The following is a 13,447-nucleotide window of genomic DNA, read 5'->3' on the forward strand; positions in this document are numbered from 1 at the left end:
AATTTCGTGGGAACTATAAAAAGGAATCAGCATTTAAGACAACAAAAAAAAAAAACTGATTCCATTCTGCTCGAAAGTAACAGAATCTGTATTCATGATAACATAATCCAACTACTGCAGTTTGAGCTATATATGCCTGAGTAGCTGATAGAGCCTGTGGTAATTTAACATATGCAACTGGTAACTAGAACTAAAGCAACTTACCTATATCATATAAACCCTACCTCATGTAACAGCAATGACATAAACAGTAATACAGAGTTGCTATGTAGAACCCCAAACATCCAGTATTTTGCTATGTCCCGGTTTAAGATGAAGACTTAACCATTGTGTTTACCTTCTCCAAGAGGCCTTTTATCTCACTATGTACTTTGGATTTTATTTCTGAGGACATCTTTTCATCAGATTTCTCCAGCATTGACATCAGCATCTCAAGTTTGTGCCTGATAAAGTTAAGCTGCGATGCCTGATCAGCTGAATTTTGGGACGCCTGCTCGGCTGATTTTTGGGAAGCTGATGACTTCTTTGAGCTTTTTGCTCTCTCCTTAGCTAGAGGAGAAGGTTTTGCACTTGGTATTTCCCTGTGATCATGAGCTGATGCAGCTGGGTGAATCCGAAGCCGGAAACTGACATTGGAAGCTCCAAAGGGACTAGCATACTGTGAACCGTTGAAGGCTTGCTCAGCATCAGAGCTTCTTATGAAGACAACACGAGCACAGAAATTATTGTAGAACATATCTGTATCCTCCATGTTTAGAGCTCCATACCTGCTGTATATTCTGATAAGATCATCCTTGGTAGGCAATGAGGATCCAGGGCCAAATGTCACAAAGAGAGCAGTAGGTAAAGAACTTTCAACTTCATTATCATTTTTCTTCATAACTGCAGCCCTGGCAGCTTGCTTGATTTCAGGGTTGTATGCCTTCAGTTCTTCACTTGTTTTCTTCGGTGAAGACCTCGTAGCTTGCCCAGTTTCAGATTGCTCCATCTTCGTCTCTTCATTCTTTCCAACCTTCTTCTTCCGGAATGTACGTCCAGAGGCAGCATAATCAGTCAAATTTTGGTCCTTTCCTGATGACCCAGTTACAGAGTCAGGAGATTTCCTCTTTCTATGAGGTTGAAATTGACTATATATTTTGTAATTTAATCCATCTCGGTAAACTGAGCTTCTGAATTCAGAAAAAAACTCCACAGCAATTTCAAAAGTGTTGTTTTTCCTTGGGTATTGTGGCCTAAGAGCTACAGACTGCACTTCAATTAAAACTTCATTGGCAGGAGTGTTAACTTTTGCCAGATCAATCATCCTATTCAGGTATCCTTTTGGTGTATGAAAACTTGCTTCATTTGATGCTTCCTCCTCTGTATGAACTTCTTCAGCGAGTTGATTCCTTTGACCACTATAAGTGGGAACCTGAGAGGACCTGACAAGGTTGCCGGTAGCCTTAGTCATCTGCTCTCCTAATTGGGACTCACTGGAAACCTTTAAGGATTCTGCTTCTATGCCCATTCTGCTTAGCTTCCCAGTTGGACTTGTGTAAGGAGGGGATAAGTACTTGCTCTTCTCCTTTCTCTCAATAAAGAACCACTCTCAATAAGGTCTTTGGCTTCAGCATCACTTTTTCCAACCCCTGAACCAACATTGGCTTTCCTTCTAAAAGAGACAGGATCGTTAATGGTATCTTCTTTGCCCCTGCTATCATCAACATTATTGCTGGCTCCTTTATCTTTCTTTTTCCTTCCCCTTGATGAATAACCCTTATCCATATCTTCCTTGGCCCCGATACCATCAGTTTCAACTGTAGACATTTTGCCCTTTCTAGCTGTAAGATATCCTGAAAGCTCAGTTCCCTTCCTCTTCCTTGATATGGAACTTGAATTACTGTCATCATCACCATTAGCTTTTGTCTTTTTCCTCCTAGATGAGGATGCTTGTTCACCTGAATTTGTTCCCTTCAAAGCCACATCCTCATCCTTTCTGGCGTCAGCATCAACTTCACCTTTTATAATTTCAGCAATGCTTTTCTGTTTCCTCATCAGATACATGCCATCCTCGGAAATCTCCGGGCACCTCAACAAGGTTTGATTGCGTTGGCCAAATTTGAGACCTGGTGTAGAAGAAACCCAATCTTCTTCAACTAGCCCTGTGATTGGGACTTCCACTGCCTCACTATAGTCACTCATGTCCACCACGAGAGTACTGACATTTTCTTCAGGGTCCAGAATTGACATGGGATCATGGTACATGGGCATTTGACGCCCTACCAATTGATAGAAAGCCGAAAGCCAGCCCTTCAAAACTGTACATTCAAGCAAATTACTCATTAGAACTGCCTGCGCAATATCTTTCAGTTTACCAAGAATTTCTTCAGGCTCAAAGAGACCAATTGAGAGCTTTCCAATTCCACCTTCAGGCGCAAGAACTCCTTTCTTTATCCCAGCATTCGCAGCGAGGGGCCTGTGAAGTCCAATAAAATTCTCTTCTGGAACACAAGTGCACGTCATCTTCAACTCTACAAGTCTGCCAATTTCATTTGCAGAGGTCTGTACAGCATTGAGAAAATTCTTCGAGTTACTCAATCTTGACATCTCCTCAAAATTCTCCTCAAAAGGCTTCAACTGAGATGGGTGGCACCAAGCAAATGAACTATCACCAAAATATGCAACAAGGAGTCTTCCCTTCTGTCTCACCTTCACTGCATAGTCTGATGCATTGGATGGATCATAAACCTGCCCTGGCCACCATGGATGGCTCCTGATTTTACCCCATACGAAATCACCGGCAGAAAACTCACACCCCCAATCACCATCAACATCATCATCCCCTTCCTCATCAACTGTTGCATCCATCCTCCCCATTATATCACCACCACCATTCTCCTTATCATCCAAATCCCTCCTTCTTTTCCCATCAGTTTTCACAGTTTCGCCAAGAATATCCACCATAAGTGAACCACCATCATAACCACTTGCCAACACATTTTCATCATCAATTTCCTTACTTCTACCAACAGCACCTAAAAGAGAACCAAACCCTTTAGCACTCTCATTTCCACCATTAACATTAATGTTTCTAACGCCTCCTTTCATTTGCAACAAAGAAGAAACCCCATTCATCTCAGAATCCTCTAGCCCGTCACCATCTTCATCACCACGAGAACCTTCCTCTCCATTTATAGAAACCCTAACACCATTTTCCCATGACTTTTCAACCATAAAAGCAGCAGCCGCAGCAGCACCTTTAGAACTTTCCTTGAGGGGTTTAGCATCTTGCTCTAAAGACCTAGCTCTAAAGAGGGTTTTGGCTGGCTTTTCAAAAGCTTCCATTTTTTTCCCCTGCAAAGACTCCATGTTCCCAAGAAAATCAGCCTCAAAGGTGGAATTTTTACAAACCGAAACATGGGACAAAAAGTAAAATCAACAAAAACGAATAAAAAAATCACTAATCAAAATACCCACTCGCCCATACTTATTAAATAAAAAGAACCAATAAGCAATGCACAAATTATGTATAAATATGCACCAAAAAAGAAAAGAAAAGTACCTGAAGATGAAGAAGAACAAAGGGTTTTTTCGAGGGTTGGAGTTTTACAACGAAAACTCTTTAGAGAGAGAATTTACCATTTCCTTTTTAAAAGATTCCTCCTACAAATAGAGAGAGAAACTGAAACTGGGTCTTCCTTTTTTCTCTTTCCTTCTTACAGAGACAAGTAAAACGAAAATCTCGCGTGAATAAGATTAAAAATAAAAGAAAAATAAATAAATAAATAAATCAAGCTGTAAGAGAAGAGAAGAGTTGAGATAGGGTTTCAGGTTATGAAGCGGCGACTCTCGAGTAATTATTCCTTTGTGGAAATGAATTTTCAGTTTCTTTTACCTTAAAATTAAAATTAATTACCAATAAAAATAAACCAAAGAGACAGAAGATTTTTAATCGTTTGTTGTCTTTATTGAACAGTCTCGTCCACGTTTCGTACCAAAAATTAAGGTTTCACCACGCACGATAGCGAGTGGCGAATGAAATGTACTCGCTGTGTTTCGATCCCAAGGATTTGAAAGGGATACGTGGAGGCTTAGGATAGCGAGTGAGTTGTCTTTCGTCGAGGCTGACAAGGTTGGAGATACTGATGTGGATTTTAAAAAGGATGGTCGTACGATAGGAAGTGCAGACCCTCTTTTACGGATGTTTGACACGTGTATCGTGTTTTGCGATAAACTAAGTTGGCAATTAAATCTGCAGAAATTAAAAACAAAAAAAGAAAAAGGAAGATTGGAATAAATTGAGTATAAAAAATGTGGCCAAATATTGATTTAGTAAATCAATTTGTGTTTTTTTATTTACCTTCTTAAAAATTAAACTTTTTCATGTAATATAGATAAAAAATAAATATTTTTTATTTTATTAATAAAAAAGAGATTATTATCTAATTTATTATCACCAATGTTGAATTTTGTCATTGTATTTTAATCTTATTAAATTTTATCATTATAATTAGATTTTTTTAAAATAAAAAATAATGATTAAAGAAAATTTATTATTTTCATTGATGACGTATTTCGTAAAATATTTTAATTTCATTAATTTTGTAACAACGAAATTAAAAATTAATGCAACGAGTCATAATAAATTAGCAAAATTGACCTTTAATCCCAATAAAAATTGTCGTTAGGCTACAGGCCAGTACATTATTGCTTTCAATTATGGTTTGAGTTACTGGTGTTGGATTAGTTCAATTTGATTTTTTTTTTCACTCATGTTTAAAGAGATTATTATTATTATGATTATATCAAATAATTTTTACTAAATTTCTTAAGGAAAAACATCTAAAGACCCTTTGTTTTTTTGGTTGGACAGAACTCAGCTTAAGGAATTCCAACCTAAATGAGCATGGACCCTTTGCTATTGTGTAGATACTCTAGGAAATGCCGTCCTATAAATGCTGAAGATGTCAACTTGCTGGTTCTTCTTTGTCAGTGACTGATTGGGGGGGTGTCTGAGGAAGCTTAAATTCCACGCACCAATGGCAGATGGGTGCCATCTGCCCCAGTGGCTGCATCATTGAAATTAGTATGGGATACGAATGGGTCTTCCTTCCTTTATAGACTTGGGAGGAAAGTGAAGCCAAGAGAGTCAACTACTGAACTTGAGCTTGAAAATATTGGATCAGCAAGTGGCTTGTTTACCTTAGGTTTCGACCATCGGAGAATTGGAATCATTAACTTGGTTGCATCCTGACTCTAATGCTTTAAAACCAACTAAAATTCAGATAAAAGACTGTTGGATTTGAGTTTTGAGTTTTGAGGTATTTGGCGTTCATCCAATTCAATCTATAGCAAATATATGCAAAGAAGGAAACGAAAGAGGCAAAGTGCAAGCTTTACTTCTTTGTCACCTCAAATGCAAACCTCACCAGGTATCAAGAGCCAGAAATGAAATTGTTTGTTCTCGTCGTCTCAAATGCAATGCTTTAAGACATAAAACTCAAATCTTTGTCTCAAAAACAAAGAGACACACCAAATCATTGTCTGGGGTATTCAGTTTCCATGCAAATCAACAGTACCGTTCAACAAGAAACTATAGAGAATCAGACCCAAAAGTTCACAGGCCATTTAAGTTCTGGATAGATAGACTTTCTAATTTGACAAGAACTCAATTTGCAAACTTACCCAGATCAAGAAAACTCAAAATTTAGACTTCAATTGTCCTAATTTGCATTAAGCAGCAGCTTAACAAGTTCACCCATCAAGCAGAAATTCATCATTTCCATTCAAGTACCCAAATTAAGCATTTTAACAAAGAGAAATATGGAATATTAAATCTTCAAAATACAACAAATTTTTAATATTGTTCTACTGTACTGAGAATTAATCATACAAAAAGACTACCTTCAAAAAAATCCAAGGAAAAAAAAAGACCTTTAAAAGGTAGTTCTAAGCAACAGAAACTTTAGCTCCAGCTTCTTCAAGCTGTTTCTTCGCATCCTCAGCCTCATCTTTCGAAACCCCTTCTTTGAACTTCTTCGGCAACCCTTCAATCAAATCTTTCGCTTCTTTCAAAGCCAAATTCGTCAAAGCCCTAACGGCTTTAATCACCGTAATCCTCGCATTACTTGGAACCTCCTCGATCACCACATCGAACTCTGTCTTCTCCTCGACAGCGGCGGCCCCCGCGTCCGCACCGGGTGCGCCTCCAACGGCGACCGCAGCCGGGGCAACGGCGGCGGCGGTGACGCCGAGTTTCTCTTGCAGGTAGTCGACAAGGGTTCGGGCTTCTTCGAGAGTTAGGGAGGAGATTTCGGTGCCGAGTTTTTCAATTTTTTCGGGTGCTGCAGTGGCGTTGAGAGGACGGAGGAAGGTGCAGCGGTGGGTGAGGTTAGAAGGGGCGGTGGAACGTAGAGGGAATTGGAGAGAAGGGGTTCTGAAAGGGACGGGATGCGTAGGATAAGAGGAAGTTGGTGGAGGGTAAGAGGGGGAACGGAGAGAAAGAGTGGAGAGAGTGGAAGAAGCCATTTTCCTTTCCTTTCTCTGCTTGGAGTGAGAGAGTGAAGACTGAAGACCTCTCCTCAGGATAGAGGATAAGGAAGGAAAGGGAGCAATGTATAGAGCGAACTCGACTGCTGTTGGGAATTTGATTTGACATAATTGCCCTTGTACGAGAGAAGAAAATAAAAATGGATAGTAAGGGGCGTTCCGAGAATCGAACTCGGGACCTCTCGCACCCAAAGCGAGAATCATACCACTAGACCAAACGCCCAATTTGCTTGCTCTTGTATCCATTTTCTCAACTGTGACGGGATCTTACTGTTGTAAGCGATTGCCACCTAAACACTGTGTGTGAAGAGTCTCCTAGGCCTAGCAGAGGCTCATCAGTAAGCAGAAGTTCATACAGTCTTATAGAAGAAAGAGCAACTGCTTGTCTCATGGATGGGTTAAATTACAATAGAACATTGTTTATTATCTGTTATTGATGAAATATAGGCATTGGTGGGGAAAGGGAATTATTCAATAATTTTGTATTGAGTAATAATTTTGAGCTAGTGATTGAGTTGAAAAATATGATTTTGTATTGAGTAATAATTTTGAGCTATTGATTGATTGAGTACAAATCATGACACATCAAGTATTTCGACAACTTGTATTCTACCAGTGCTACAATAGTGGTGTTACAGGTGAAATCAGAACTTGCTGATGCACGGAAAATGATTTCTCACCACCTTCTACGTCTCCTTCCGTACCAATATGCAAATCCAGCTACGGATGCAGCCAGAACAACACCGGCTGTTGCATGCCAAGCATAGACTGGTCTTTCCAAAACAAGGCTCGAACTGCTGACTTCAATGGGTGGTGTAGGCAGCGGTGTCTTACTAACTGTCAGAGCAAATTTCAGACCCTGCCTTCCCACCTCAGCCAGATCCTCAACCGCTGCTTGAAGCCTGGTGGCATTGGCTATGGCTTCATACTCTTCTTTGGTTCCCCCTTCAAGGAAAGACCCAACAAGATGACCCTTGCTTATCCAATAAGCCCCAAAGGTACTCCCTGAGTAATCCCCAAAATGCACTACCTCTCCTGCATTGTCCCCAAAAAACTGCCAAGACAATGCAAAGACTCTGGAGTAGAAGAATGGCAGGTAGTCAAACTCGCCTGCTTTCTCCGGTTCCAAGATTGCAGCGACAGCATGTTTTGCAGATTTTCGGACTGAATCAACATGCTCAAGTCTGCGCGTTTCACCAAATAGTTTGACTGGAAATGTAGCAACATCTCCGACTGCATAAACTGAGTTGTTGCTTGTTTGTAACTTTCCGTTCACTTTGATCCCACCTTTCTCCAATGTCAGTTGTCCTTCAAACAGGCTTGTGTTTGGGCGTATTCCAATTCCCACCACGACCATGTCTGCAGGTAGCTGACTTCCATCCCGAAGATTAACAGCCGTAACCTGAAAAGCAGCTTGATTAGCTAATTAACAAACATCAGGTTCTGCTCCAAAACGTAACACAACTTTTAGTAACAAGGGTCCACAAACCACACTACTATATGGCGAAAGAAATTCAACTTTAAAGCAGCATATTATTATAATTTACCTTTCCACTGGAGTCAAATTCAAATGATGACAAAACAGTTCCTTTAATGAACTTCACTCCTTTAGACTGATAATAATCCTCATAATAGCTTGCAATCTTGGGTGTAAATAAACGAGCCACTGCAACATAGGAAATAGTTACATCATTTACTTAGAGGTGCTCTTAAATAATCTAGAAGCTTAAAAGGGAGAAAGACGAAACAAAAGTGCAGTTTGATCAAGAAACGAAGAACACAGCACTATGGACACTCACTGCAATGTGCTTCAGGGAAAACCATGGTTACATTTATTTTATTGATCACCAAAGATGCAGCACACTCCATTCCAATGTACCCACCACCAATGACAACAGCATTCCCACCAGCACAAGATTGCATCACATTGACAAGGCTGTTCGCATCTGCTAAATCTCGTAAATAACATACATTTTCAGCTTCTGATCCACTCACTCCAAATTCTTCAAGCTTCAAAGCCTACATTTAACAGACACACATACAAAAAAAAATTAAGCCAGGAATGCAGACATATTACCCATGAGAAGAAATATCGGCACCCTACAATTCAAAGAACCATCAATTGTGAAAATTTTAAGATGAGCTCCAATTCTGACCAATATGTTCCTGTTGAGTCTAATTCAAACATCATACCCTTTCAGAAACATATTTCTTCTTGTTTTATGAGAAGTTATTGGCATTTTGGCAAGGGGAGTAACAAACAGATCAACTGACTATCCAAAGCAAGAGAAGGCATAAAACCATTAAAAGATTAGTTTCAATACCCGAGCACCTGTTGCAATGATGAGGATCTTGTAACTTATAGTCTCTCCAGTTGCTGTTAATAACGTCTTGCGTCTCACATCAGCAGACTTAACTCGAGTTCCGAGGACTAATTCAATCCCTAAAAAAGAATAAAAAGAATAATGATCTATCTAAGAAAGAGAAAATTCTAGAGATTAAAAGTTTTAGTTTCCTTTCTTTGACCGTATCTATGAACATGAAGAAATATGGCTACTAATAGTTTATCAGCATGTTCAGTGATGTTTCAAGATACATATATAAAACACACAAACTTGAAAGAGAGCAACCAACAATCTTGCAATGGACCATCTAGCACATGTCAGAAGCAATATATTTTCAGAAAGCTATGTTTCTTTCTATGATCTGCGGAAGTAAAAGGAGTAAGCTAGAAGAAAATATTTACCATGTTCCTTGTACCATTTTGGAGTTAACCTTTCCTCATTAGCACCAACACAAGTGTGAAATGATGGAAGACGTGCAGGAGCTGCATATTAACACAAATTTAATCAATAAAAACCATAGAATATCAGGATAAAAGAAGATGGAAAACACGTCTATAATTAATTCAGCTAAAAATTAGGGAATAGACAGGCAAGAAACCAATGCCAATTGCCCACCCTGAACCAAAAATTTAGCATGACCTTACAGCCTTTCATCCTAAATAATTTCTCAAATCTCTCATGATACCAAAAAGCCACATGTAGGTATAAATATGCCATTTGAGTAGGTATTTATCACTATTATTGGTAAAAAAACTTATAATTACAGAGCACTACAAATTGCCAATGAGCATGATAAAGAAAAACAGAGAATTCCCAGTGTGCAGACAAGACATTGGTGTAAAGTTATCAGTTATTACCAAAAAAATTGGGCAATGGCACAACAATGTCACATTAAATTCATGCTCTTTTCTACTAGTCTTGTTTCTACAATCTTTTCCAAGCAGAAATGTGGTGGAAAAAATTGAATGAAACCCAGAAGAAAAAACGTAAATGTAGTATATAGTTGAAAATGCTTCTTACATTCAGGAAGTAAAAAGCCTTTGCTTAAAGCCGGCCTCTCATATGGGGCAACCTGAAAAGAAATCCATAGTACTCTGTTTAAATTGACGAATTAAGGAATAAAACTACAAAGTCATATCCTACAAGTCTTAAAGATAGAGAGGCATCAATAATGAACCTGAAATGAAGAAAATATGATTTAAGATATGGATGAAGAATTATATTGCATACGATGCATGACATTTAGAGGGTCAATATTTGTAGGATTTGATTCGTTAGCTGACCGATGCATCTAGGCCATCACAAGTACATTCTATTAGATTATGCCAGCTTCTATATACCACAATCCTAGTTCCTATAAATCAAAATCTCTTCATGTGCATGCAAAATGATACCATTTAAGATTTTCTAAATTACAGATAAATTACATTCATAAAAATGGCATGCACCACAAATAATTGGCACAAGCATCTCTTAACTACATAATTGATTGCTGAAATCCCATACATGTTCCAATACATCAATCTAATGGAAACCTCAAACTTCTATGAGTATAAGTAACAACTTCATAATTCCTTTTTTACATACTGTTCTCGAAAATTAATTCAATTCAGCTTTAAAACATATCAAATGTTCAAACAAGACCATTTCTAAGCTTTTGACCAAATCTTAAAAACCATACGGTACAACCAGAATAAGTATCTACAAGCAAAAGAAAACAATCAACAAGAAGTAAAAAAACCAAATAGAAATACCCAAATCATAGAAAAGTCTTGTAGAACATAAAATTTGATCATAATTCAGAAACAAAAAAGAAAGACATGACTGTTTACACCAAGCAAAAATAGCGAGAAAAAAAGCCACCCAATTCAAAGAAGTGCCAATGCCACTACAGATAAGAAGCAAATGAAGCTGAAAGAAAACAAACATGCAAAGAAGAACAAATAAGATTGAATTTCGAATTAAGACGCACAGGTTCTTCTGAAATAATGCAAAGTTCACCATGAGAAACCCCTCTTTTTGTAAATTCGAGGGCTGCATATCCAGCTGCTACACCTCCTCCAAGAATTACATATACAAATGCTCTTCCCATCCTTCTTCTTTCTCTCTAAAGAAACCTCCTTTCTTCCTCTCTTAACAACTATCAAATATTGAAAGCGTTGGCTTTTCCAGGCACTGCTCCAAGCACAACTGAAAACGTCATTAGAAAAACGGAAAGACAGATGTTTTTACGGTTCTGTCCTTAGTTGACCCTTCTGGTACAAGTTGTATAATATGTCATTACCTAACAGGATCAGGGCCGTTGGTTGACGTGCAAATAGTGGGTCCAACATTCGTTGAAAGCCACGTGGATCTTTGATGCTTGTGCCAAAAGGTTGTGTGGGACCATTGATTGGCGGATCTGGCAAATGGGATGTCGCCAGGTGATGAACTGGTGTTGGGGAGGATTACATTGGGAAATGTGAGAGGATGATCAAAAAATCAAGTTGGGAATAAAATGAATGGGATTTTTGGTTTATGTCAGAAAAAGTGGCCAAATTTATGGGACTTGGATGAGGCTCTGCTTATCTCCGCCACACAGGGGACTTTATCTTCTTCTAGTCCTAGCATAATTCCTTAACCTGAAAAAACATGAGAAGATAATTTTATAATTTATATATTTTTCATGAAAAATATTTACTACCAATTGAAATATTTGTTCTCCAATAAAATTCAATCAAATAATTACATATATAACATTTTAATTTCGAGATATATACTAATAAAGTTCGAATCTTTTAATTTCAGTTTGAATATTTGATATCTATAAAATACTAAATTTTAAATACATTTGTTTGTGTTTTAATTTTACATTTAGTCAATACCGTGTCATAGACATACATAAAAGGCATAATACTTAAAAAAATTAAATTAATTATTGTTCTTTTATTACATGTAAATAAATTCTTGTATTTTTTTTTTATAAAATAAGCTTTCATAGTTAACACTTAATTAAATATTATTAGTCAAAATATCAATTGTAATTTTATGTCATATGGTACTGTCATATTATAATAAATAATAACATGATATTTTGATATGATATGATGATATAGTCTTATAACTTTAAAAAATTGTCAAAATATCATTTATTATTTTATATCATGTGACAAATGATGTTTTGATTAATAATAATTAATTAACTGTTAATAATGAAGTGTTATTTAATTTATAATAAAAATACATATATTTGATTGAACGTAATAAAATAATAAAAAATTATTTAAAAATTTTAAATTAATTTAAAACTTTTTTAAATATTATGTCATGTTTCTTTTTGGATACATTTTGCTGATTTAGTATGGCCCATGTCGACCTTAAAACAAACCAAGTCTTGAAGGCTTCAAGCATTTATTACTGGCCAGAGTTATGATATGTGAATTGGACCTAGGCCCAAAGCAAGCACAACAAGAAGGCTGGCCATCATTTGTCTTTAAAATGGAAAGGAAAGAAACAAAAAAAAAAGGAAAGAAATATCTGATAATGTATAATCTATATCTACAATAATTATAAAATTATGGATGTTGATTTTTTATTGACAAAATTGGTCACATTTATTAATCATATTCTTTAAATTATCATTTTAATTATTTTTATCATTAATATTTATAAAATTTATCTAATTAATTTATAAATATGTAAATATCAATGGCTTTCATTCTAAATATTGGTAGAATCACTTTCGAGAAGCAATCGTGAGAAGTCATCTAATTTGAGGAAATAAAAATAATAAAAACTTTTCTAATAATCAATAATTTAATTATATTCGAGTCACAACTGTCAATTGATTTCAAGAACATAACCTTAAGTAATGGTTAAGCATTCGTTCTCACTAAATGCCGATTCTTGTTCTTCATAGGGATCACTGCAGCTTCTGGGCGCTGAGTTAAGTTTGTAATCAAGTCCTTGTTTCATGGTCATCTAGCTTTGATAAACCAAGCAGAAAAAAGTTTGATAACATCAAACACCTGCTCATCAGCAACCCAGAATTTACCTTCGAAAACTATCTTGTTTAGCACCAATATCACAATGACAGCTTCCTTTGGTGCAAGTTGATTCGCTAACTGGTTCACCACAATAATGTCCAAATTTTCCAGGATTTGATACATGAGGAAAAAACATGGTTACTTCGATTTCCTTTTTGAACAGAATACAAACTGTCGAGTTACCATCTTAACATGTCTTTCTTTTATCAACTCTTCTTTCATCGTCACTTTTCCTCTTATCACTCACTAACAGAAGATCTCCACTTTACAAGGGTAATACCTTCCCAAATGGGTTTCCACTATTAAGTAACAGGACCCTGTCTCTCGAGAATTGACCTATAAAATGATTACCATTAAGAAAGCCTTTTCATACTAATCTATTTAAAAAATTTCTATCTAAAAACATATTGTTTAAAATACCCAACAACTGCTTCTATTGTAACACCTCTTAGTTGAATAATCTTCTTCTCAACTCAATTTTCCAACACCAAGGTAGCGTTTGGTATCAGGGATGTAAGCCACATTCCCTGCAATGTGGCTTATTAAATT

At 36.9% G+C, this 13,447-nt stretch overlaps 3 protein-coding genes and 1 non-coding gene across 5 annotated transcripts; all 4 read right to left on the minus strand.

Moving 5' to 3' along the window:
- Positions 1-2: 2 nt before the first annotated feature.
- On the minus strand, positions 3-3,876 carry LOC110427717 (PWWP domain-containing protein 6-like). The gene is given in 3 exon segments (XM_089785548.1): positions 3-1,563; positions 1,566-3,342; positions 3,542-3,876. Coding segments are annotated over 2 exon segments (3,015 nt in total). The 5' UTR covers positions 3,325-3,342; positions 3,542-3,876; the 3' UTR covers positions 3-307.
- A 1,864-nt stretch (positions 3,877-5,740) lies between these two features.
- Positions 5,741-6,575, minus strand: LOC110427862 (large ribosomal subunit protein bL12c-like). The gene has a single exon (XM_021443491.2). The coding sequence runs from the start codon at positions 6,505-6,507 to the stop codon at positions 5,929-5,931; it is 579 nt and encodes a 192-aa protein (XP_021299166.1). The 5' UTR covers positions 6,508-6,575; the 3' UTR covers positions 5,741-5,928.
- Positions 6,576-6,679: 104 nt separating this feature from the next.
- TRNAP-UGG (transfer RNA proline (anticodon UGG)) lies at positions 6,680-6,751 on the minus strand. Its single transcript has one exon. It is a non-coding gene; the product is annotated as a tRNA-Pro (tRNA).
- A 273-nt stretch (positions 6,752-7,024) lies between these two features.
- Positions 7,025-11,357, minus strand: MDAR4 (monodehydroascorbate reductase 4). 2 transcript variants are annotated; one of them, XM_021443346.2, is made up of 8 exons: positions 11,158-11,357; positions 10,846-11,048; positions 9,894-9,945; positions 9,275-9,355; positions 8,853-8,971; positions 8,328-8,547; positions 8,076-8,194; positions 7,025-7,930 (listed from the first exon to the last, which is right to left on the minus strand). In XM_021443346.2, the coding sequence occupies exons 2-8, from the start codon at positions 10,963-10,965 to the stop codon at positions 7,205-7,207; spliced, it is 1,437 nt and encodes a 478-aa protein (XP_021299021.1). In that variant the 5' UTR covers positions 10,966-11,048; positions 11,158-11,357; the 3' UTR covers positions 7,025-7,204. The 2 variants fall into 2 exon arrangements, with proteins under 2 accessions (XP_021299021.1, XP_021299020.1); XM_021443345.2 differs by having other exon boundaries at positions 10,846-11,063.
- Between the last annotated feature and the right edge of the window lie 2,090 nt (positions 11,358-13,447).

This window comes from Theobroma umbraticum, unplaced genomic scaffold (assembly GCF_002168275.2).
Source record: "Theobroma umbraticum cultivar Fairchild unplaced genomic scaffold, ASM216827v3 scaffold_239.0, whole genome shotgun sequence".
Taxonomy (NCBI): Eukaryota; Viridiplantae; Streptophyta; class Magnoliopsida; order Malvales; family Malvaceae; genus Theobroma; species Theobroma umbraticum.

What these genes read in the sequence shown, in the direction of transcription:
- LOC110427862 (XM_021443491.2), bottom strand. Translation starts at nt 6,507, where the DNA reads ATGGCTTCTTCCACTCTCTCCACTCTTTCTCTCCGTTCCCCCTCTTAC.
- MDAR4 (XM_021443346.2), bottom strand. Translation starts at nt 10,965, where the DNA reads ATGGGAAGAGCATTTGTATATGTAATTCTTGGAGGAGGTGTAGCAGCT. An exon ending in GCATTATTTCAGAAGAACCT is followed by an intron (nt 9,946 to 10,845) that starts GTGCGTCTTAAT and finishes ATTTCTTTTCAG; the next exon opens with GTTGCCCCATATGAGAGGCC. An exon ending in AATTTGACTCCAGTGGAAAG is followed by an intron (nt 7,931 to 8,075) that starts GTAAATTATAAT and finishes GCTGCTTTTCAG; the next exon opens with GTTACGGCTGTTAATCTTCG.